This window comes from Chiloscyllium plagiosum, chromosome 26 (genome assembly GCF_004010195.1).
Source record: "Chiloscyllium plagiosum isolate BGI_BamShark_2017 chromosome 26, ASM401019v2, whole genome shotgun sequence".
NCBI classification, from domain to species: domain Eukaryota; kingdom Metazoa; phylum Chordata; class Chondrichthyes; order Orectolobiformes; family Hemiscylliidae; genus Chiloscyllium; species Chiloscyllium plagiosum.
The window spans coordinates 14320019-14345127 of NC_057735.1; the positions used below are offsets into that span (position 1 = coordinate 14320019).

Consider the following 25109-nt stretch of genomic DNA (forward strand, 5'->3'; position numbering starts at 1 on the left):
TGCAACATTTAAGAGGCATTTGGATGGGTATATGAATAGGAAGGGTTTGGAGGGATATGGGCCGGGTGCTGGCAGGTGGGACTAGATTGGGATATCTGGTTGGCATGGACCGAAGGGTCTGTTTCCATGCTGTACATCTCTATGACTCTATGACTATAGAAGTCTTTGCTTGTCACGTCAACTAAAGCTGTAAGCAATAAATTCTAGACAATCAGGGCAAATTTTTCCACCTGTGTGGACTATTAGTGACTCTGTCATGATTATTTGCAAGTAGAAATATCTTCAGAGAACCTATTAACTCTTCCACTTAAAAAGGGCTTTACCAGGTTTCTCCTAGTTTCTCCTTTCTAGAGAAAAAGGCACCAGTTTATTAATATTTACTCAAAATAGCCCCTTATTACTGGCCTCAAAAGAGAGATTTATGGCTGAGTGTGCCTTCATATTTATTTTACAAAAAAAAAAATCCTGAAATGGTAACACGCAGGGTTGGGGGTCAAGGGTAGGGGCAGGGGGCAGAACTGGATGATGAAAAAATACTTTCTTCATATATAACTGAAAGTTTGAAAAAAATTAATGATGGACGGTGAAGAATTATAATTAAATCAGTAGAGCATGCATGTCTCAAAGTATAAAACTCAAAGATGACGCCATGTTGTACTGAAGGGAGGGATCCCGCCTTTTAGTCAGAGTCATGCAGCAGAGAAACAGAACCTTCAGTCCAATGCTGACCGTTATCCCAAATTCAACTCGTTCCACCTGCCTGCACTTGGCCCAAATCCCTCAAAATATTTTATATTCACGTACTTACCCAAATGTCTTTTCAACGTTCTAACTGTACCTGCATACACCACTCCCTCTGGAAGTTCATTTCACACACTAAGCACTCTCGGTGCAAGAAAGTTGCCCCCATGCCTTTTTTCCTCTCTCATCAAAACTATGTCCCGAGGCGTGAAATCCCCTTTCATAGGAGAAAGACACCCCCATTCACCTTCTCTATACCCTCTATTTTATAAACCTCTATAAAAGGTCACTCCCAACCTCCTACATTCTAGTTAAAAAAAACAAGCCCCAGCCTATCTAGCATCTCCTTATAACTCAAACCTTCCATACCCGGCAATATCCTGATAAGTCTCTTCTTCTCCAGCTTAATAATATCCTTCTTATAACAGGGAGGCCAGAACTGGACACACTATTCCAGAAGTCACTGAATAGTTCTACATTTCAAAGTGAAAGCCACAAAATAGCAATGATAATATACTCCAAAAAATAAGTTACGAAAAGATTTCTATGCTAATTTCTATGCTATGTTCAAAGAAGCTAAGTAGTAGAAATACAGAAGCATCCGAGCAAGGCAGATGTTGGGATGGACCGCATTAGCCATCACACTATTATAAACATTAAACCTAGATTACGACATTGCAACCTTCTGAAGGTGCTTACCACCTAAAAAGGAAAGTTGCCCATCCCAAATCACTCTTCAGGTCAGCTCCTTTGAAATAAAAATGCAGAAGGTGAGAGGAGCCGATTCCCCACCCTGCCCCACATCAAATTAGAAGGCATTTAAATCTCCTTGTTTAGGATAGGAACAGGAGTAGGCCAAATCAGCCCTTTGCACTGGCGATGCAGTTTGTGGAGAAAGCATGCTTTTAGAGTACTCTCCTATAATTAGGAGGGACCCAGTAATTAACATCAGACTCAGCTGTCAACAGTAAAAGATGGATGTACACACAGTCAGCCAAGGAGCAGAGGAGTGACTTGGCTAAGGTACGTGATCTAAAATGGCTAGGGCAAGAACCTCCACTTAAAAAATTTCCAAACTTTTCAGTAAATAAAAGTAAACGTTTTAATATATTAACTCTGACAAGGACAAGTACTCCAAAACAATTACGGTAATTACTTTGTACCAAAAGTCTTTTTTCTTAAAAAAAGGTTTAGAACATCATTGGCTGATTGGAGTGACAAGAACAGTAAGAAATAAGGCTACAGATAAAACAGAGTGGAACTACAGAAATCGGCACGATCAGACACCAGCCTGTAAATCAAACTATTAGAAAGCCTCACTATAAGGACACTGGGCAGCTTTGCATGACAAAGGAACAGAAGCAGGAGACAAAATAAAAGCTCACAGAATGCTTTGAACTGTTGCACCCATTAAATTTACAGACTGTTTTCTGCTTTTAGTTGTTGACACCATATACTTTGCAACCTAATTAAAGAAATCTGTGTCTGTTCTTCCAATTCCATGCCTTCTATATTTAAATCAAGGCTGAATAGCCTATGATTTGCCACAGTTACACTGGCTGTCAAGCTATTATTTACTGTACTGTCATTTGGAGATTTTATTTCTAATTCGAGCATTCCAACACTGCTGTTCAAGACTCTTCCAAAGCAAAAAGAAAATCACAAGCTCAAATTAAGAGGGCAATTTCTAGTGCAGTTCTATGATCAGGTACCCACAGCAGGAAACCAGATTCCTTGCAGCAGAGTTCTCCCTGGGAGTGTGTGGAATCACAAAATGACCACTTCAGCTGTGTCCCTTCCCTCTTCTCTCTTCCAAAGTCTCAAATACGCAATTAGTTTCTACAATATACTCTTAATGTTGAATTGATTATTGTGATTGCGTGCCACATACAAGTTTGACTATCTTTAATATTATCGGAACATTCAAGGGATATTGAAACACCTAAATGCAATATTGACTGAAGTTTTTGGTACACACACACACACACACACACACAATCCTTCCCAAACTCTGCTTCCTGGTCGCTTAATTCTATCGCTGAGTCTGAGCCAGATGTTTCACATCCTCTGCATTAGATCTGACCCCCAAGATGAGGCCATATATCTGGACCATCACTCAGACCTGTATAACATTACCCTACTCCAGTTCTGCATCAATTCACTTGATGCTGAACTCCAAACTTAGACCATTGTTACTTCCAGGCTTGACTATTCCAATATACACTTACTGACCTCCCATGCCTTCCTTCTGTAAACTCAACATTATTCAAATTCTATTGTACCTGTCCTTACATGCCAAAATGCTGTTTGACCACCACTCCAGCACCTGCTGAACTACACCACCTCTTGGTCATGCAATACTTTGACTTAAATGTCTCATGCTCGTTTTGAACAAGACCCAGGCTTCTGTCTGGAGTCTTGTCCAGCCCTCCTGGCTTCAGAGCACATTTGTGTTCCTGCAATTCTGCCTCTTGAGCAACCAGATTTTAAAAATTGCTCCATTCACCAGTCACTGCACCTTTAGTTATCTTGGTACTGGGCTCTGGAATTTTCTCCCTGACCATTTTCCTCTCCCATTTCTTTCTTTTAAAATTGTTCCTTCAAACCACCTCTTTGACCAAAGCTCTTTGGTTATATTTTGGAGCTGTGCATCATATTTTGTATTGTATTATAACTTGCCTGCAAAACACCCTGGGGATGTTTCATTACAATACAGACATCATACAAATCTAAGTTATGGTTGAACACAATTATTATACAGAAGTAGTTACTCAATGGATGATAATTTAAAGTTGGAGCAAGAACAGTGGTTAGAAACTTTGCTAAGCATGTTGTATTTAATCAAAGTTGAGCACAATTATTTATACATTAATGAAAAACAAACATTTGTTTTACAGTTTCAGAGGATCATTTTTCAAATTGGATGGAAAAGACCATAGGTACAATGCTGAATCTCTGAGGAGCAACTTAAAACTATAGCATAAGTAAAATAAACTTTAATGCAATGAGGTTTATATGTAGTTCTCACGCCAGTTTTGAATCTTAAGACTAGATATTGGAAGAGAAAAGTTGAATTATAAGTATCTAGCCCTTGTGGATGCAGTCAATTGTAAAAAAAAAGTACATAAACGCGCACAAGGCTACCTGTAAACATAATCACCTGAGAGAAATCCACTTGATATAGACTGCCATACAGGAAATGGCATGGCAAATCAGCCCTCTAACAACTTTATCTTTGTGTCTTCAACAGGCGCAAATACATTTTGTGAACTTTCTCATTTCAACCGGTGTATTTCTGCCAGCAGTTGCTGCACATCTTCAGTATCGCAATATTTAATATAGCAACACTTGCTCCCAGGCCAGACTGTCAACTTGAAATCATGCTCTGCCTGCATCTTGCTGGGTGATCAAGGTATTAAGGCAGCAGCAGAAACTGTGACTCAAGTTAGGAGGAGTAGCTTTATTTAAGTATCACAGCCCAATAGCTGGTAGGAGCAGAATAAGACAACAGTGTCACAGTGACCACCTTACTGCAGACATGTCTTTGCTTGACAAGGAAACCATTTACATGGTTTGGTTCAAAGATTACAGAGAATTTTCTAAATAATTAAAGGAAAAAAATATCTCCATGTCAACTCTAATTAGTTTTCTTCATGAAATATCAGATGCTATCCTGCTGTATTCTGTATTTGAGTGAAGCTTTATCTCAAATTACCAAGTTTTGATGGGCTCTTTGTTAATACACAAAGATACAAAGGTACTTCAGCTGAAGAATGGCTGCTATTACAGACTGCAATTGTGAATAGACTGCAAGCTAATTAGATGGGAAATGAGAGAACTTTATACAATTATCACATTTTTAACAAAAAAAAAGAATGCCCCAAGATTCAATGTAAAAAAAAATGGGCAGTAAACAAAATAATATTAATCAATTTGTAAATTTTACAGAGCGACCACAGCATCAAGACAATGCAACACAACATTTGCTTGGTATTCATGTTCTTATAAAACATCAACATAGATGAGGCATCCTAACATTTGACAATTGAGATGGACATCAGTCCAGGAAACAACATAAATCAATTGCCTCAGGACAATTATCAGCTTGAGATTCTCAACTATTTTGGATTTTACAAGGAAAAAAAATTCAAGCTTAGAGTTGCTACAAATGTGAACTACCGGACCAGTTACACATTGACAAAAAGTGGAGGAAATAATTCAGCAGTGAAAAACATACACTTTTTAGCCTTTTATAGTTGAGATTGTCTGAAAGACATTTTGTTGATTTACTCTCTCAAAATCAAATTTACCTCTGGTCGCACTGGATCCTCAATTCCCACAACAGTGATGCAAGTCAGGTCACTCAGAATCTCATTTTCATTATCCCATTCAGGTTCCTTAACAAAGTCTCTGTACGCCAGGCAGATGGTCCGCAGCCCTTCACAAGCCATTGGTTCAATCACTTTCTTCACCATTTCATCACGGTCTCTTACCTTGAATACTGTTACATCTCCAGTTTTAGTTAGTACTTTAGTACACCTGAAAAATATTTAAAAACATTTACTTGAAGACAATGCACAATCTTTAGAGATTAGAAAACTGGCAGTGGGCAGCATCTTTTAAAAAGAAAGTGGCCAAACATCACTGAACATGGTACGGCATGGATTCAACAGGCTGAATGGCCACCTCCTGTGTTGTAACAATGCTGCGATTTCAAATCAATCAAGAATCGCAAGCCATATGTTTGGGAGGAAGAAGTGAAGAACAGGGATTTTATAAATAATATTTTAACAATATTTATGTTTAAATTCTAAAACAAGGTGAGAATTTAATCCTGATCTTTCAGTTAGTTGCTGCAAGACAACTGCAGAGTTGTTTGTGTGATTCTGATTAACTCTTCAGCACTCGGGCCAGCATGACATCTCAGTGGTTAGCTCTGCTGCTTCACAGCATCAGGAACCTGGGTTCAATTTCACCCTCGGGTGACTGCCTGTGTGGAGTTTGCACATTCTCCATGTCGGCATGGGTTTTGGGTGGTCCAGTTTCCTCCCAAAGTTGAAAGATGTGCAGGTTAGGTGGATTGGCCATGGGAAGTGCAGCTTACTGAGTGGGATGCTCTTTGGAGGGTCAGTGTGGACTTGATGGGCCAAATGGCCTGCTTCCATACTATGGGGACATGATGATTCTGGTTGGAGGTGGTTATATCCCCTCCTGAATTGCAGACTTTGCTGTAACATGGGTTAAGTCCACTTGTGGATTGCGAGCAAGAGTTGACTCGAGTGCAAAATGCTTGCTTGCGCCAATTGTGATGCTGTACTCCACCTGCTTTGGTTCAGTTGGTAAAGTTTGGGAGTCATAGTAGGTCACTTGATGGTTAGTGGTAAAAATAAATCTAGAAGCGCAGACTTCTCAACTGGCCCAACAAGTTTATCTGTGGAGTCAAACCCTCCATTGTTTGGGATTTCCCATGTTAGCAAATCCCGTATCATGAAAATAGGTTAGGAGGCAAAAGCAAACAGCAAAACATTTAGAGTCATAGAGATGTACAGCATAGAAACAGGCCCTTCAGTCCAACTCGTCCATGCTAACCAGATATCCTAACCCAATCTAGTCCCACCTGCCAGCACCTAGCCCACATCCTATTCATATACCCATCCAAATGCCTTTTAAATGTTGCAATTGTACCAGCCTCCACCACTTCCTCTGGCAGCTCATTGCATACACATACCACCCTCTGAAAAAGTTGCCCCTTTAGTCCCTTTTATATCTTTCTCTCCTCACCATAAATCTATGCCTTTTAGGTCTGGACTCGCCCAACCCAGGGAAAAGACTTGGTCTATTTATCCTATCTATGCCCCTCATGATTTTATAAACCTCTATAAGGTCACCCCTCAGTCTCCGATGCTCCAAGGAAAACTGACCCAGCCTATTCAAACTTCTCCCTCTAGCTCAAATCCTCCAACCCTGGCAACATCTTTTTAAATTTTTTTGAACCTTTTCAAGTTTTACAATAGGGAGGAGAAATATTCCAAATGTAGCCTCACCAATGTCCTGTACAGCCGCAGCATGACCTCCCAGCTCCTGTACTCAATACTCTGACCAATAAAGGAAAGCATACGAAACGCCTTCTTCACTATCCTGTGACTCCACTTTCAAGGAGCTATGAACCTGCACTCCTAGGTCTCTTTGTTCAGCAACACATCAGAGGACTTTACCATTAAGTGTATAAGTCCTGTAAAGATTTGCTTTCCCAAAATGCAGCACCTCGCATTTATTTAAATTAAAGTCCATCTGCCACTTCTCAACCCATTGGCCCATCTGGTCAAGAACCTGTTGTAATCAGAGGTAACCCTCTTCGCTGTCCACTACACCTCCAATTTTGGTGTCATCTGTAAACTTACTAACTATACCTCTTATGCTAACATCCAAATAATTTATACAAAATGACAAAAAGTAGTTGATCCAGCACCAATCCTTGTGGCACTCCACTGGTCACAGGCCTCCAGTCTGAAAAACAACCCTCCACAACCACCCTGTCTTCTACCTTTGAGCCAGTTCTGTACCCAAATGGCTAGTTCTCCCTGTATTCCATGAGATCTAACCTTGCTAATCAGTCTCCCATGGGGAACCTTGTCGAACGCCTTACTGAAGTCCATATAGATCACATCTACTGCTCTGCCTTCATCAATCCTCAGGTTTTTTGAAGTAGTAATAATCAGGTTTGTGAGACATGATTTCCCACACACAAAGCCATGTTGATTATCCCTAATCAGTCCTTTCCTTTTCAAATACTTGTGCATCCTGTTCCCTTAGGATTCCCTCCAACAACTTGCCCATCACCGACGTCAGGCTCACCAGTCTATAGTTCCCTGGCTTGTCCTTAGCACGTTTCTTAAATAGTGGCACCACATTAGCCAACCTCCAAATACAAATCTCTCAGTAAGAGGCCCAGCAATCACTTCCCTAGCTTCCCAGAGTTCCAGGGTACACCTGATCAGGTCCTGGGGATTTATCCACCTTCACCCGTTTCAAGACATCAAGCACTTTCTCCTCTGTAATATAGACATTTTTCAATATATGTCACCATGTATTTCCCCACATTCTGTATCTTCCACGTCTTTTCTACAGTAAATACTGATGCAAAATACTCGTTTGGTATCACCCCCATCTCCAGTGGCTCCACACAAAGGCTGCCTTGCTGATCTTTGAGGGGCCCTACTCTCTCCCTAGTTACCCTTTTGTCCTTAAGATATTTGTATGAACCCTTTGGATTCTTCTTAATTCTATTTGCCAAAGCTATCTCATGTCCCCTTTTTGCCCTCCTGATTGCTCTCTTGAGTATACTCCTATTGCCTTTATACTCTCAGGATTCACTCGATCTATCCTGTCTATACCTGACATCTGCTTCCTTCATTTTCTCAACCAAACCGTCAATTTCTTCAGTCATCCAGCAATCCCTATACCTACCAGACTTTGCTTTCACCCTGACAGGTATATACTTTCTCTGGACACTAATTATCTAATTTCTGAAGGCTTCCTTTTTCCCCAGCCATCCCTTTACCTGCGAACATCTGCACCCAATCAGCTTTTGAAAGTTCTTGCCTAATACTGTCAAAATTGTCCTTTATCCTATTTAGAACTTCAACTTTTAGATCTGGTCTATCCTTTACCATCACTATTTTAAAACTAATAGAATTACGGTCACTGGCCCCAAAGGTATTCCTTCCCCCACTGACTCTCTTGTTTGCTGTGGATTCTGACATGGAAAAAGGACAAGGCTGACTGAGGTTCACAGCTAGATTTGTCCTCCTAAAATGAAAATCCTAGCAATGCTCACACACTGGGGGAGGAGAATAAAGAAATAATGCACGCGGTGGGTGGGTGGGTGGGAGAAGAGCGGTACTTTGGATGGGTGGTCGACACAGAGCTGGGGAGGCGAAAGGGAATTGATTGGAGCACTGAAAGCTGGGGAAGTGCACACGAACAAGAAGGTTGTCATAATTAGCTGACTAGATCTCCACTTTCCCCTCACAATCCAAAGATGTGCAGATTAGGTGAACTGGCATGTTAAATTGCCCATAGTAATCAGGGATGTGTAGGTTAGGTGCAAAAGTCAGTGACCTATCACCTTCATCCCCTCCCCCACTCACCTATTGTACTCTATGCTACTTTCTCCCCACCCACACCCTCCTCTCATTTATCTCTCATTCAGGCTCTCTGCCTGTATTCCTGATGAAGGGCTTTTGCTAGAAACGTCGATTTTCCTGCTCCTCGGATGCTGCCTGAACTGCTGTGCTTTTCCAGCACCACTCTAATCTAGGCATTAGTCAGGAGTAAAATGTAGAGTAATGGGGTAGAGTAATGGGGTAGGGGAATGGGTCAGGGTGGGTTGCTCTTCGGAGGGTCAGTAAGGACTTGTTGGGCCGAAGGGTTTATTTCCACACTGTAGGGATTCTATGATTCTAGATCTGAAACAGGATAATGAAAAACTGCAAACATTGCCACATCCACCATTGTGGATTCATCTGTCAAGCCGGAAGCAAATGTCACAGATCTGAAACCTGGCCACTAAAATTCTGAGCAGGTGGCAACCATATTGCTTTTGCAACATGACTGGAGTGGTCTTCATCTGCCTCAGCAAGAGCTGCATGTCATTACTACACTTAGCTAGTGAACCTCAGGAAGCAAGACAGAAGTGGACTACAATTATTAGGTGCAATCTAATGACAATACTAGTGGTAGCCAGTCAGACATTTCTCATTCATCACTAGCAGTAGAGACTTGGCATTGGAATATCTATGAACAACTCTTTGGTCATGATTTAACTACAGCAAATCAACTATCCCCAGCACAGAGTCTTTGCAGTGCAGTGCATTGTAGTGTAGTCTTTGAGCCAGGAGACTTGGGTTCAAGTCCTATCTGCGTCAGAGTCATGTAATAATATCTCAGGTTAATTAGGAAACATTTCCCCAATATACCCCGCTAGATAAAACCAGAGTTCCTCTAAGTTAGCACTTCCAAAGTGCTAATGAAATCATTAGGTCAACAATTTACATGAGGTACTCTCCTATGTTTCCCTTGCTTGGGGAAGATATGTTTTAAGTTGAATCAAAAGGGGCTTAAAAAAAAGTCACCTGAATTCATTTCTTTTTACCATGAAGGAATCAGCTTTAAAACACTTGTTAAATAAATGCTAGCTTTGCCAGCACAGCACACTTCCCAAAAATTAATGAGTAAAAGTTAATATACATTCATTACCCAACCATATATCATGTCCGTATCTCACCGGTTTAATTTTCGGACAGAGGCACCGGAGGTTAAAGAAGTTCCACCTTGGCAGTAATGTTCAGACTGCAAGGCAGTTGATATCTGATGAGGTGAACATCTAATATAAGGGAGACCGTTAAATGTCTTGGGGCTATTTCCCAGCCTTGCCTGACACCAGTCTGAACTTTTAAGGTGCCTGATTCAGATCTTTCACTCTAGTTAGTTGCTGTAATATCCCCATGAGATGGTGGCAGAATTTCTTGGGAATACAGTCCAATCATGATTTACCGAACCAGTGTGGTCAGACTGATGATAGAAGAATTCCTGTTGTCCTCACTTGCTACACTTGGCGTCAGAACCGACTGGGGGTGAGGGGGAAGGTTCAGCTATTGCAAATAGATGATAAAGGGCTAGCATTTCAGGAGGGAGCAGATAAAAAGCTACGAAGACAATCTGTTGCCAATGTCACTGTAGCCTCAGTGACATTAATGATTAGGAGGGGCTTGCTGCTAATCCTTCAAAACGGCGATAACATGTCTCAAGCTAGATGATGCTTAATTGCAGATACCTTCATAATGACAGAGCAAGATTACAGAGATAGAAAGAAAGTAAAGCGTATCCTACACATGGGATCTCACTACCTCATGCCTCCTGTGCCCTAAGATATGGGCTGAGAATTAATCTGTTCAGTCACATGAAAACCTATGGCAGAAACTCACTTCCCTAAGCAGTCATCATCTGTGAAGCCAGGGACAGCTGTCTCACAGTTTGTTTTCACAGTTTTCAGTTTGTTAAAATTAACCACATTTCCTCTCTTTCCCACTTGACAGATTACTTTCTGCACCAATCCCAACTTCTTCAGACCACCGCCTAAACAGAGTGCAAGTAGTAAATAGCTACAACTCAAGATGTTCGGATTACAGTAAGAAATTCACCAGCAGTGAAATGCTGCAATTTTCATCTCAGCGCTCCATTACAGAGTGTCAGCATAACGTGCTGCACCACCAGCCACATTTTGCTTTTTATGGCTCTTCAAAGCTTTTCCTCATGAGTAAACATTGGCTTCAGTATAACGTTTAACGATAAGTCTAGTTCAATAACTGACTGAAGATAGCAGTCAAATATATACAAAAGAATATATAAACCTGAAAATGCCTGAACGATGAAATTGAATCTTGGCTTGAAAGTGGATTGGTCCCAAGATCGGCAATATTGAACAACTTTGTCAACAGTTTACCGGTTACTCAGATCGAGATTAGTTTATGCTTAAGAACAGAGAGATGTAAACTTGATGGTGAAAAAATATAAATGCTGACAAAAACAGCTCCAAATAACAAGTATATTGGCCTGGGAACATTTACTTTCTCTCTCTGCAGATACTGCCAGACCTGACTGTCTCCAGCACTTTTGTTTGAGATTTTCAGTATATACAATATTTTGTCTTTGTTTTGGCTCCTAAAAAGTTTACTGAATAGATTGGATAGTGTAATTTGAGAGATAAAATCTCTGCCTTGATCACTGTAAACTGCCCAACCCATTTCCTTCCAAGTTTGTATTGTGACTAGCGTCACCAGGATACCAACCTTTTGACAAAAAGTCACACCACATTCCAGTCATCACTGATGGGTGTCTTGTCATTCACTTTGTCCCCTAGCTTTTATTATTTAATAAAATGAAATATTTGCAAAAACCAGAAGTTCTTTACGTACATTTGCTGTTTATCCAAAATAAAAAAAAACTGTAAATGATTTTTCAGTCATGAATCCCAATTAACTATCACTTTCAACTTCAAAACGACATCACGCAGCCGTTAGAGAAATGCTAAACCGAATAATTCCACTGATGGTCAAAGTTATTGTTTCATATTAGCAAGTTTAATGTCAGCAATCCTGTTCTGGATATAAAATAATGCCCAGGAATGTAAAAAGTTGTTTGAATCTATTTTTCTACTTTTCATGGTAGCACTAGTAAATAGTTTTGAAACAATTTGCCAACTCTTTTGCAACAAAGACAAAAGCAAGAATGAGAAAACAGGAAGAAAAATCTATATAATCTCTCAAACATTTACTTTAAATGTGCTTATGACAGGAATATATGCCATACATCTTCAGATACCATTGCTAAAGGCTTCTGCATACAATTTAATTGTGACACAATATCAGTTTGGAGCAGATTTTATCACTTGGTTACACCTTCTTCAAAGCTTGGAGAACAACTTGACCCTTTATAGCCAATTAAAATTAGAAATTCCCTTTCTGGTCATTCCCACTGATACTTTATGACTCGGTGAACTGTGAAAATAGCTAAGAAAAACTTGCTCACTTGCGTAGGAGAATCTCGGAGGCCCCCTTGCTGTACATGCGAAAACTCCCATCAACATTCTTTAGTACAGTGCTCATGGATTTGCGTGCAGAGTTGAAGGTATACACCTTATAGAGTTTCTCTTCTGGAATTTCATTGCGTATGGCCTGATAATCTTGTTTCAGATCCAGCACAAAGCCAAGCAAAGCACATTCAGTCTTGTTCCCTACATGACGAGGAAGGCCTCCTTCTTTCTCAGGGGGCTAGGGAATGATGGGACAAATTAAAGAAAGGTCAACCATTATAAATGCAGCTAACATTCCCAGTCAGTCAAAATCATTAGCCACATGCACCAAAAATATGACCAAAACTTTGGAGAAATCAAACTGCGCAGCATCTTTATTCATCAATATGTTCACTGTGGAAAGCCATTAATCATTTCTTCCTTTCCAAAGTATAAACATCTTAACTAAAATATATAACTTCAGTGCAGTGGATGTTCAGGAGGAAAACTTTCCAATGTATCTTAAAACATTCAAAGACTTGGAAAATTACAAACTAGACTGATAAAAGACTTCTGTTTATATTGTGTACAACAGAAAAGTGGACTAATGCAGATATAAAAAAGGGCATTTTTTTATACAAGGAACAGTTATTCAACTTTGGAAAACATTCAAATGTTTCTTAAATACTAATGTTGATTTTAACAAGCATGTTTACAGTCATGACCATTAGGAAATTAAATTATAACACATCATCTCTCTTAAACCTGGAAAATGACAAACTCAAAGTCTTTCCTGCCAAATCTTGGCTCACCAGTATTTTGGTAGTATAAGCAGAGTTGATGGCAATTCCATTGACAATCCGTTCCAAAACTTTTGGTAAAAGTGCATCTGGGGCAGGTATTTGCCTGTAGTGTGTTTCTCCAATATATGATTGTACTACAGTCATCCTGTTCATGGTGAGTGTACCCGTTTTGTCTGAGCAAATGGCTGTAGCATTGCCCATAGTTTCGCAGGCATCCAAATGTCTGACCAAATTATTGTCCTTCATCATTTTCTGTCAAAACACATTTAAAAATGATAGGGTTACATAAGCACTCAATTATTCACCTCTACTTGAAAATTTGGCACTCAACATGATAACTGAATGAATGATCTGGGTGTAGGATAAGTCAAGTAAACAGAGGTAAAATTATCCTCTCATATATCCCTATTTTACTTTGCAATAATGAAAAGTTTACTTTTCTCAACTCAAAAATAATTATAATCTGATGATGCAGCTGTATTTTAAAAAGCACAAAATTATCACTTTATTATTTATACTACTTAATTAAACTCTTGGCTTTTTTCTACATTACAGTTATGAAAATTATGGAGACTTCCTGAATCTGTTAATGATATTATACACATGTAAATTCTTTGATGCAAAATAAATGTATTTGAATTAAAGTCTTTAAATTATCTGGCATAGACAGTAAATGACATCTTTCACTCTTTGAAGTATCTTCATTTATAGAGCCACAGAGTCATAGGAGATGTACAGCACGGAAACAGACCCATCTGTCCAACTTGTCCATACCGACCAGATATCCCAACCTAAACTAGTCCCATTTGCCAGTCCCTCTCAACTCTTCCTATTTATATATCCATCCAGATGCCTCTTAAATATTTCAAATGTACCAGCCTCCACCACTTCCTCCGGCAGTTCATTCCATACACGCACAACCCTCTGCGTGAAAAAGCTGCCCTTTAGGTCTCTTTTATAACTTTTCCCTCTCACCCCAAATCTATGCCCTCTAGTTCTGGATTGCCCCACCCCAGGGAAAAGACTTGTCTATTTATCCTATCCATGCACCCTCATGATTTTATAAACCTATATAAGGTCACCGCTCAGCTTCCAATACTCCAGGGAAAACAGCCCCAGCCTATTCAGCCTCTCCCTATACCTCTGATCTTCCAAACCCAGCAATATTCTTCAGATTGGAAGGCGACCAGAATTGCATGAAATATCCTGAAAGAGGCCTAACCAATGTTCTGTACAGCCACAACATGACCTGCCAACTCCTATACTCAATACTCTGACCAAGAAAGGAAAGCATACCAACACCTTCATTATCTTTTCCACCTGCAACTCTACTTTCAAGGAACTATAGACCTGCACTCCAAGGTCTCTTTGTTCAGCAACACTCCCAAGGATCTTACCATTAAATGCATAAGTCCTACTCTTCTTTCAGTAAACTGGATAATAATTCTGGCCATTCTGACAATTATTTTATTGATTAACTGCTTTTTTTCAGGTTTCCAGTGCAATTATGAATGCAAATTTGTGCAACATATATTTTGTTCAGTGTCAACATTTATTGAATTATTCTCATGCAATAGTTATTTTAATCTTAGATCAAGAACTTAACTACTGGATGGCCAGGTGTACATCTACCACTTATATCACTGCAGTAGAACAGCTTTCTACAATTACTGTACCACAGATAAAGTACATGTTTAACATACACAGCCAAGAAATTAAAGAAAACTTTTGAAAACATGTTGATGAAAGCAAGGACTAACAAATCAGTCTGGAAAATAGACAGCATCTCAGATCCACAAAGCTGCAGCCCCTAATTCTGCACTTATCTCTTATTGGCACATAATTCAGTTAAGGAAATAAGAGTGATGACTGCCAATGCTGATCTGTAACCAGCTGACACAGGAAGCTGAACATTTCTTTAGCTTCTTTGGCTATACTTTTCTTCCCCATTGCATGCTGTACAGAATAAGTGAGCCAGCATCAATATATTATCTGGGGAATTCAAAGGCTGGGATTTGAGCCAATACCTCCTACTCTACCCAATCGATATTTTTCGATGAGTAAGGGTCACTGGACCCAAAACGTTAACTCTGCTTTCTCTCCACAAATGCTCCCAGACCTCCTGAGCTTTTCCAGCAATTTGTTTTTATTTCTGATTTACAGCATCCACAGTTATTTTGGTTTTCATTACATTTTTCAAACAGTTTGAAACTTGTCAACTACTTAATATGACTTGAGATAGTTCAGGATTGTTATTACAAGGATCTTAAATCTTCACAGCACAACTGACTACGAAACCTCTCTCATAACGTGCCAAATTAAATGCACTTCTCTACAGAAACTTTTGATGTTGCCCAATCACTCTGTAATTAGAGTTCTGAACTTGCAAATGCAAGATAATGTTTCCAATCTGTCTTAAACAGAGTCCAGGCTGAAAAATTGTCCCTCTTTTTAATACCACATATATTTAAACAATAAAGACAGACTGTCATAGTCATATAACTGTAAATTATACAGCATATTACACAGCATTCATAATTCTGTAACATAATCACACACTATTGTGAAGTTACACTGAAATTGTAACATCTCACTGTTATTGTGCTATAATGGAAGACAGAGATCTAATGAATAACATCATTGTTGAATAATAGATTGGAAGGAGGGAATGCTGGCTTAATGCTTTATGACCATAACCTTATAGTATACAATAGTTAGGTGGAATATATTCACAAGGCTTCTTTAGAAAATTTAGGGAGGAACAATTATAATTAACTGACTTTTAAAGCATCTATTGAAAATAAATGGCCCAACAACTCCATTTCAAATTAGCATATTTTGGACATCTAATCCGAGGGTATTTTAAAAAGTCTAAAGTTTTTAAAACTGAGTGGAATGAGTAAGAGAACACAAAACCTGTAACCAGAGACTGGCACTTACAAATAAAAAGACATCAACATCATTGTCTACACTGAAACATTTGTAAAAACGTCAATGGAAGTGGGTGTGGTAGGAAGCCAGGGCTGAGGAAAATTAAATAACCAAGTCAAAACACAATCATGCTAACAATTCTAATCTGTTGCATCGATGGTATGCTCAGTTACACCTGCACTAACAAAGTGTTGGCCCGCTCCTGTAGCTACTGATTTATTTCACTGCATCCGCTCCTCCACCTTTGATACACCAACTCCCAATAAAATCATTACAACCCACGGTCGCTCTGTGGTTAATGCTGCTGCCTCTCAGCGCTAGAGGTCTGGGTTCAATTCCTTCCTCAGGCAACAGTCTGTGTGGAGTTTGCACATTCTCCCCATGTCCACGGGGTTTCCTTTGGGTGCTCTGGTTTCATACCACAGTCCAAAGATGCACACGTTAGGTGGATTGGCCATGGGAAATGCAGAGTTAGAGGGATAGGATAGGGGATTGGGAATGGGTGGGATGCTCTTTGAAGAGTTGGTGTGGATTCAAATGGGCCACTTCCACACCATAGGTATTCTAGAAAAATACCCTTTTAGTTTGCCATGCCCTCATTCCCTTAAATCCACGGGACACAGGCTTGAATTGATGCGGCAGACAACTGATTTAGAAAATCGATGACAAACGTGGCTGGAACATGTGAAATGTTATCGGGCCTAACTCTTCTGACAAAACCACTCCCTGTTCTAGGATGGTCCTGAAATGATATAATAGCCCCCATGTTTAAACTCTACTGCAAAATTCCTTCTTAAATCCCACTTTCCATTCCTCTCTCACCCTAACTATATGAAAGGAGCTCAGGGTCTTCTTGGTTACTACTAAAGACCATTCAGTCAGACATCTGTGACAGCCCTCAGTTCCTCATACAGTTCCCCCATCCTTACTGTGAACCCGTACATTCCTCTTCAAGCTCATCTTGCATGATACCCTCCTCCTGCCCCTCGACAGTACTCCCACTAACTTGAAGGTTCGGTGCCTTCAGCCGTTCCCTTTAAGATTTGCTTTCATCACTCATCCCTCAAAAATAAAACCCCTTGATCCCCTGGTTTTCTAAACTTCTGTCCCATTTCCAAATTTTTTGAACATGTTGATTCCCAAAGCCCCCCATCCTTCCTGCAACACCTTGAATCAAGTCTCTGCTCATGCTACACAGCTGAAAACAGTTCTTATTAAAGTCACAAGCAACATACTGAGTAATTGAGACAAAATTAAACAACCCTTCCTCATCTTTCTTACCTACCTGGTACCTGACAGATTGTGGACTAGACCAGTACCATCCCCACCGCTATCTCGTTGGGTGGAACTGTTATCCTGATTTAATCCTCATCTAATCATACCCAGGGCACGACATTCATACAAAATACACTTCTGATAACTAAAAGTCACTTGAGGAATTAATTCTGCATGTGTCAGACCTTTCGGTGGGAGAGCATTTCGGGTGATAGTGATCACATCTCCATGACCTTTACTATACTCATGGAGAGAGATAGGAACAGACGGTATGGGAAAGCATTTAATTGAGGGAGGGGAAATTACAATGTTATTAGGCAGGAACTGGGGCACCTAGATTGGGAGCTGATGTTCTCAGGGAAATGCACAACAGAAATGTGGAGGTTTAGGAAGCACTTGCTGAGTGCTGGACAGATTTGTCCCACTGAGGCAAGCAGGGGCTGGTAGGTTGAAAGAACCTTGGGTGATAAGGGATGTGGAACATCTAGTCAAAAGGAAGAAAGAAGAGTACTTAAGGTCGAGGAGGCATGGATCAGAAAGGGCTCTAGAAGGTTACAAGGTAGCCAGGAAGGAACTGAAGAATGGTCTTAGGAGAGCTAGAAGGGGATATGAAAAAGCTTTAGTGGGTAGGATTAAGGAAAACCCTAAGGCTTTCTACATTTGTGAGAGAAACAAAAGGATGGCCAGAATGAGGGTAGGGCCGATCAGGGATACTGGGAGGATCTTATGCCTCATGTCTGAGGAAGTAGGGAAGATCCTTAATGAATACTTTGCTTTAGTATTCACTACTGATAGGATTCTTGATGATTTAGAGGACAATGCAAAACAGACTGATATGCTAGTACAGGTTGATGTTAGGAAGGAGGATGCGCTGAAAGTTTTGAAAAACGTAAGGATAGTTAAAATCCCTGGGCCAGACAGGATATACCCTAGGCTACTTTAGGAAGTGAGGGATGAGATTGCTGCACCATTGGTGATAATCTCTGCGTCCTCACTGTTCACTGGAGTTGTGCCAGATGATTGGAAGGTGGCAGATGTTATCCCCTTGTTCAAGAAAGGGAATAAGGATAATCCTGGGAACTACAAACCAGTCAGTCTTACGTCTATGGTATGCAAAGTATTGGAGGGGATTCTGAGAGACAGGATTTAGGATTACTTGGAAAACCATAGTTTGACTGAGATAGTCAGCATGGCTTTGAGGGGGGCAGGTCATGCCTCGCAAATCATATTGAATTCTTTGATGTGACCAAACTCATTGATGAAGGCAGTGCAGTGGATGTGGTGTATACATGGATTTTAGCAAGGCAATTGATAAAGTTCTCCATGGTAGGCTCATTCAGCAAGTAAGGAGGCATGGTAAACAAGGAAACCTGTCTGTCGGGATAGAGAATTGGCTGGCCCATAGAAGACCAAGGGTGGTGGCAGCAGATGGAAACTATTCAGCATGGAACTCGATGACCAGTGGTGTTCCACAGGGATCAGTTCTGGGACCTTTGGTCTTTGTGATTTTTATAAATGACTTTGATGCCGAAGTGGAAAGGTGGATTAGCAAGTTGGCCGATGATACGAAGGTCGGAGGAGTTGTGGATAGTGTGGACGGCTGTTGTAGGTTGCAATGAGACATTGACAGGATGCAGAACAGGATTGAGAAGAGGCAGGTGGAGTTCAACCTAGAATAGTGTGAAGTCATTCACTTTGGAAGGTCAAATTCGAAGGCAGAACACAGCAGGATCTTGGGGTCCAAATCCATAGATCCCTCAACGTTGCCAGGCAGATAGATAGGGTTGTTAAGGCGGTGTATGGTGTGTTGGCTTTCATTAGCAGGGGGATTGAGTTTAAAAGCTGTGAGGGTTATGCTGCAGCTCTACAGAGTTATGGCTTGACCACACTTGGAATATTGTGTTTCGTTCTGGTCACCTTACTATAGAAAGGCATGGAAGCTTTAGAGGGGGTGCAAAGGGGATTTCCCCAGGATGCTGCCTGCGCTGGAGGGCATGTCTTACAACGAAAGGTTGAGGGAGCTAGGGCCTTTCTCACTGGAGCGAAGGAGGATGAGAGGTGACTTGATAGAGGTATACAAGATGATGAGAGGCATATATAGCGTGGATAGCCAGAGGTTTTTTCCCCAGGGCAGAAACGTCTATCATGAAGGGGCATAATTTTAAGGTGATTGGAGGAAGGTTTAGGGGAGGTGTCAGTAGGTAGGTTCTTTACTCAGATGGCGGGTGTGTGGAATGCATTGCCAGCAGTGGTAGTAGAGCCAGAGACATTAGGGACATTTAAGCAACTCTTGGATAGGCACAATGAAGTTAGTACAATGAAGGATATGTAGGTTAGTCCAATTTAGAGTAGGATAGAAGGCCGGCACAACAGAGAGCTGAAGGGCCTGTACTGTGCTGTAGTGTTCTATGTATATTGATTGAAGGTCAATGCCTCTTATACTTGTCAGCTCACTCCACTTGAAAACAATACACAACTTGTACTAACCCTCAACTGCTTTCCAATCAATCAAATCTGGAAAACAGTGGAACCAATTTTCTACAAATGCTGAACATATTTGTAATTTGTCATCAGGCAAAATCCAACATAAACCCATTCCTTTACAATCTTCCTCATGGTCTCTCTTATGTTTGCCAACCTTGACTGTGTACTGGGTTTGGCCCTTTATCTAAAGTTTCAAGTATCCTCTGATCTTACCTTCACGGAATAGGCCAGAGAGATCGTGACAGCAAGTGGAAGACCCTCTGGTACAGCCACTACAAGCACAGTGACTCCAATGATGAAAAACTTCACAAAATACTGGATATAAATTGGGGTACAATCTGCTAGCCATGGTCTTCCTTGAATCCCAAAGGTATCAATAACGAAAAACAACACAAGGATGATGACTGTGACTGCTGACATCAGCAGACCTGTGAAGAAAAAGGGAAAGAGAAACCGGATTCAGCCTCAACTACCAATTTTAGCAACATTTCCTTTTTATAGAGCAGTCCTCAAATCATAAAACATACATTTCAGTTGATTATCCATTTAGAAACAGAGAACTACATTTTTAATACTGCATATTATGATTATCTGCTTCTTATTATCCAAGTATAAACATCAGCACGTTGGCTCAGTGGTTTGGGTGGCATAGTGGTTAGTACTGCTGCCTCACAGCTCCTGGGACCTAGGTTCAATTCCAGCCTTGAGCGGCTGTCTACATGAAGTTTGCTCATTCTCCCCATGTCTGCATGGGTTTCCTCAGGGTGCTTCAGTTTCCTTCCACACTCAAAAGATGTACTGGTTAGGTGGATTGGTCATGCTAAATTGCTCGTGGTGTCTAAGGATATGCAGGTTTGGTAAATTAGCAATTGGAATTGCAGGGTTGCAGGGTTACAGGATAGGTGGATCTGAGTGGGATGTTCTTCAGGGTGTCAGTGAGGACTTAATGGCCTGCTTCCACACTGTGGGGATTCTATGAAAGCTGGTGCTACTGTGAATGTCATATAGGATAATCTACTATTCACATTGAACTAATTTAGGAAAAGGCTTATTAATTTATTCAGTATGGCGCATTTAATAAATATAGTCACATAATTAACAACAGTGGGATGAATGAGGATATCTACCTTTCTAGTCAGTCCCATAATTTAGACATTAATTCCATCATATTTTAAGATTTTGTTTGTGAATCTTGGATATTTTTAAAATTAAAAGGGGAGTACTTTTCTCAAAGGCAGCAATAACAACATTATCAGTTTAACTTTTTTCAATGATTTTGAAAGGTAAGAGAAAGTGACGGAATGAAAAGTACCATTTAATCAAGGGCTAGCTACTCTTCACAGAAGAATATACCTAACTGGTCTTAGGCGTTTTAACAGAAAAATATTTTTGCATAACACCATACCATGGTTTCACTGCTCACTCAGAAAACAAGATTTCATCATGGGTGGACTTGCCATGTGGGTACTGAGCAAGGTAATTTATTACTTCATAAACAGATCAAATCAGGCAAATCTCACTTCATAAAAACTGGCAGATGGGGAATATTATCCAACCATTTCTTCACACTGAAGAATATTATTGCACGACTTGTGGATTTTTGTTTTTCACCTCACTGCCAACTCCTTGGCCCCACTCACCTCATTTACAATTCAAATCCAGCATCTTGATATCACTGAGATGCACTTATCAGGAAAAGCATCAACCTTTGACGAGACCCACCAATATGCCTCTTCTACCATCAATTACTAAGCTGGACCTCATCTGTGCAATGATCTAAAGCATTTGCAAAAAGTCTAGTGTTGTCACAGGGATGCGTAGGGGTGGGGGTGTTGCTGGAGATGGAAAAGACTGCTGAAAGTCTAATGGGATTTGTTTATCATGGAATTGTATCAATAGAAATCAAAACATTGAGAAGTAGACTGCCCTGTCCTCTTTGCTGATGAGGAAACAAAAGCATTCATCAAACCATCCATGTTGTAGACAACCTCTCTCTCCGTCAGACAAACTACTGATGTGCTTCTAGATAATAATCACTGGTGGAACTTCCAAATTCCCATTCAACCACGTAAAATTAAATCGAGCAAAATTCCAAAAGTCAGATTTTAAAGCTGACTTACTCAACCTTATGGAATTTAGCATCCAAATTTTCATCCATCATGTCAGCACCAAAACATTATAGCAATCTATGCATCAATCTATTATTAGTTTAAGCTTCATGTTACCAACTTAGCTATATTTTTCTAATTGCCAAACATGCAGCCAGCAGAAAGGTTTGAATTAACGCTTCTGCTAGCACAAACTGAAAGGTTCCTCGGATTGAACACCTGGAAGATATCTACTAGGTACATTCTAGCCTTTTTCATTCACTACCTTGTTTTCTATTCTCAAGTCAACTTGGTCCAACTCACTAACTTACCAATTTAATGAATCTTAACCTTCTTTAAAAGCCTCAAGCACCGAACTTGTCCAAAGACTTTGAAAAACTAAGTAAGTTACATCCCGTGAATCACTCTCCTACTGCCATGACAGGAGTAGATAACAAGGGAACCAATTAGTTCTAAAATTATGACTGCTGTTAGGTGTTTGTGTTCTACAGCTGAACATGAACTTCCCAATTCTACATGTTTATCTAACTTGACGTCAATTTGCTAGCTTACATCTCACTCCCATTTTCACTTGTCAGGAATCATCTGGTACTTTCTAATTTTAACGTACAGCATTGATATTTTTGGATTTTGTTTCTGTTAACTGGAGTTCAGGAACCAAACAGGGAATGGAGGTAGAAATATATAGAAAGGAAAGGCAAAAATCACAACGACAATGCACTTGAAAAAGAAATGCTATACAGCTCTTTTCTGGGGGCAATTTCCTTTTACCTGCTTTTCCAATCTGCACTGCCAATTTGGTGAGCTTTCCCTGTAGGACAGATTTTTCTTTCTTTGGTATGTTTGATTTTTTCTTCTCTCTCTCTTCCGGGTCACCACCTTCCTCGCTCTTCAACGGTTGAATCTCCAGTGCAACACCATCCTGAGCTTTAGCTGAGTCCAACAGATTGAAACAAATTTGCAAACACTCCATAAACAGTCAAACTATTACACGTTACACAAATATTTACACAAAAAAGTGTGGAAATTTGATGTGCAAATAGAAGATTGCGAGTGCGTGCTTAGGTAATGCTTTAATAACATTCGATATATGTGGGAGGATTGATCAAATGTCAGGTCTTCCAGCAAAGTGACAGAATTAATTAAACTACAGATAATATTTCAATCCCTACAGGAGAAAACAAATCACATTTTATTTAAAATACATTGGATGCTGCTCTGATAGCTGCTGCTGAGTACGTGAGATCATCTACATCACTTTTACCCAATTTGATCCTCTTGTTTGTAAACTTAATTGTTTAGCCATTTCCAAAATGTGAAATTAAGCAGCCATTCTAGATTTTATGTAAACTGCTCCATTTAAAGGAAACATCATTTTTCCAAGTTGTATTTAACAATGAAATGAATCAAAAAAGGTTCTTCTATGTGTATTGTCAAAGGGGATATAAATAATTTGACTATATTGCCTAGATCGGATTTATAGAAGGCAACAATTTATAAACGGATGACCTTAATGCATTGTAATATCATCTATCTGTCCTTGCACTTGCCAATATTATATGCAGTTCATAAATGACCAAAAACTGCATCCGACACAGTTCATAAATAGTGTCATTGGTCTATTTGACTTTGACTGTAAGTGTCACATGTCAGTATTATCGATGTTTTCAGCTGGGTTCCAGCACATCCACAACTAAGGAAATTAGTTGATTCAAACTATAAATTGAAATTGTAATTTCACTGTTCAAAGTATCACTTTGTTGGTTAAACCACAAAAAGAAATCAGTAATAAAAGGTGTAAATAGCAAATTCAGTATCAAGTTTGCCACAGACACAAATGATGTTACAATTACAATATTTCATTCTTAAGACAGCAAAAACAGACAAACCATGAATAGCTCACATCTGTAAATGAAGCATGTAGCACACAACAAATAAAAAAAGTACAATGTCTGTTACTTCATTACAAAAAGAGGAGGAGGAAACAGTTTTATTTAAGCTAATGTTTAACTACTGACCATATATTATGGGATTATTCTACCCCCACCCTGTCAGTCAGTTTCTGGCACTCAACATGAGGAAGCCAGACATACCCAAAACACAGAAGGGAAATTCCATTGCTAATCAGAATCCCTTTGAGGCAGCAGCTATTACCAGTGATGTTCCTTGCACCTTCAGTTTGAAAGAAAAGCAATTTCTGAGTGAACACGTGGCTGAGTCACAGAGAGAGAAAAAGAAGTGCAAAGAGTCTCAAAGGCAGCTTAAAATCAATGACAAAGAATGAAGCCTAAATAATGCAGTTCTCTGACAAAATGAATGGGTTCTCTAATATTAAGCACAAATTGCAATCAAGAACACACATTCAGTTATTGCAGTCTAAGTTATTAGCACATCAAATATCTAATTTATGGTGGACAACTGGATGGAAGGTACTGACTCTCTTTCCTGAATTTGTACCAGCTATTGTGTTAGGTGTTCTTTCCAGGGTTTGTATCATTAAACCACTAAAATTGCTCAAGACGATTTCTCATAGGTGGGCGAATATTCCAGGTGATGGCTATTGGTTGCTTATACGGAGGACTTCCAATCCTCAAAAATTTCTAACAGATGTTATAAAAATTCAAAAAACTGAATATTTCAGTTAAATATCATTGGTTTTAGTCTACATGACAAGGGTTCTAAGCTCTATGGTGTCCAAGTTGGAAGGGTTCTGGAATTTGGGAGTAACACCATCTTTCCAACTCGTGACAAAGGGGAGGGGTAGCACTTAAGCCCATTGTTCTTCAGACAAGGAGAGGAGTGGTGTGAATCGCTGAATTCTTCTGAAAGGCAGTAACCTTTTCTAAACAAATATAATTGATCCCAAACTTAGCTGGAGACAAAAAGGACTTATTTTCAACTCAAGGACTCCAAAGAATCTATTATTCTTATTTAAATCCATCGAGTCTCAGGGTCATAGAGCAATGCTTAGGATCCCATCTTCCAAGAGTGTTTGGGGCAGGTAAAACTGTAAACTGCTCAAGCCATGCTAATGTAGAAACAGAGTCTATGGCCTGGAAATAAGGCCAGTGAGTCCCACTCAACTGCATTCAATCAAGCTGAATAAATACTAAATACAAAATGAATGTCCATTGTGAGCAGTAGGGAACATAAAATCTCACTGCACCTATCCTATTAAAGTGGTGTTCATTGCTA

General features: G+C 39.9%; 1 protein-coding gene across 7 annotated transcripts in view; it reads right to left on the reverse strand.

Annotated features, from left to right (window-relative positions):
• The window catches only part of LOC122563116 (plasma membrane calcium-transporting ATPase 1-like), a 233175-nt gene that overhangs the window by 66595 nt on the left and 141471 nt on the right, over nucleotides 1–25109 (reverse strand). For all 7 annotated transcript variants that reach the window (XM_043716565.1, XM_043716561.1, XM_043716558.1 and 4 more), the window contains 5 exons: nucleotides 22686–22847; nucleotides 20020–20234; nucleotides 13126–13368; nucleotides 12331–12572; nucleotides 5052–5280 (listed from right to left, as the gene is read on the reverse strand). In XM_043716565.1, coding sequence (XP_043572500.1) covers nucleotides 5052–5280; nucleotides 12331–12572; nucleotides 13126–13368; nucleotides 20020–20234; nucleotides 22686–22847 — 1091 coding nt within the window. The remainder of the gene's footprint in view (nucleotides 1–5051; nucleotides 5281–12330; nucleotides 12573–13125; nucleotides 13369–20019; nucleotides 20235–22685; nucleotides 22848–25109) is intronic.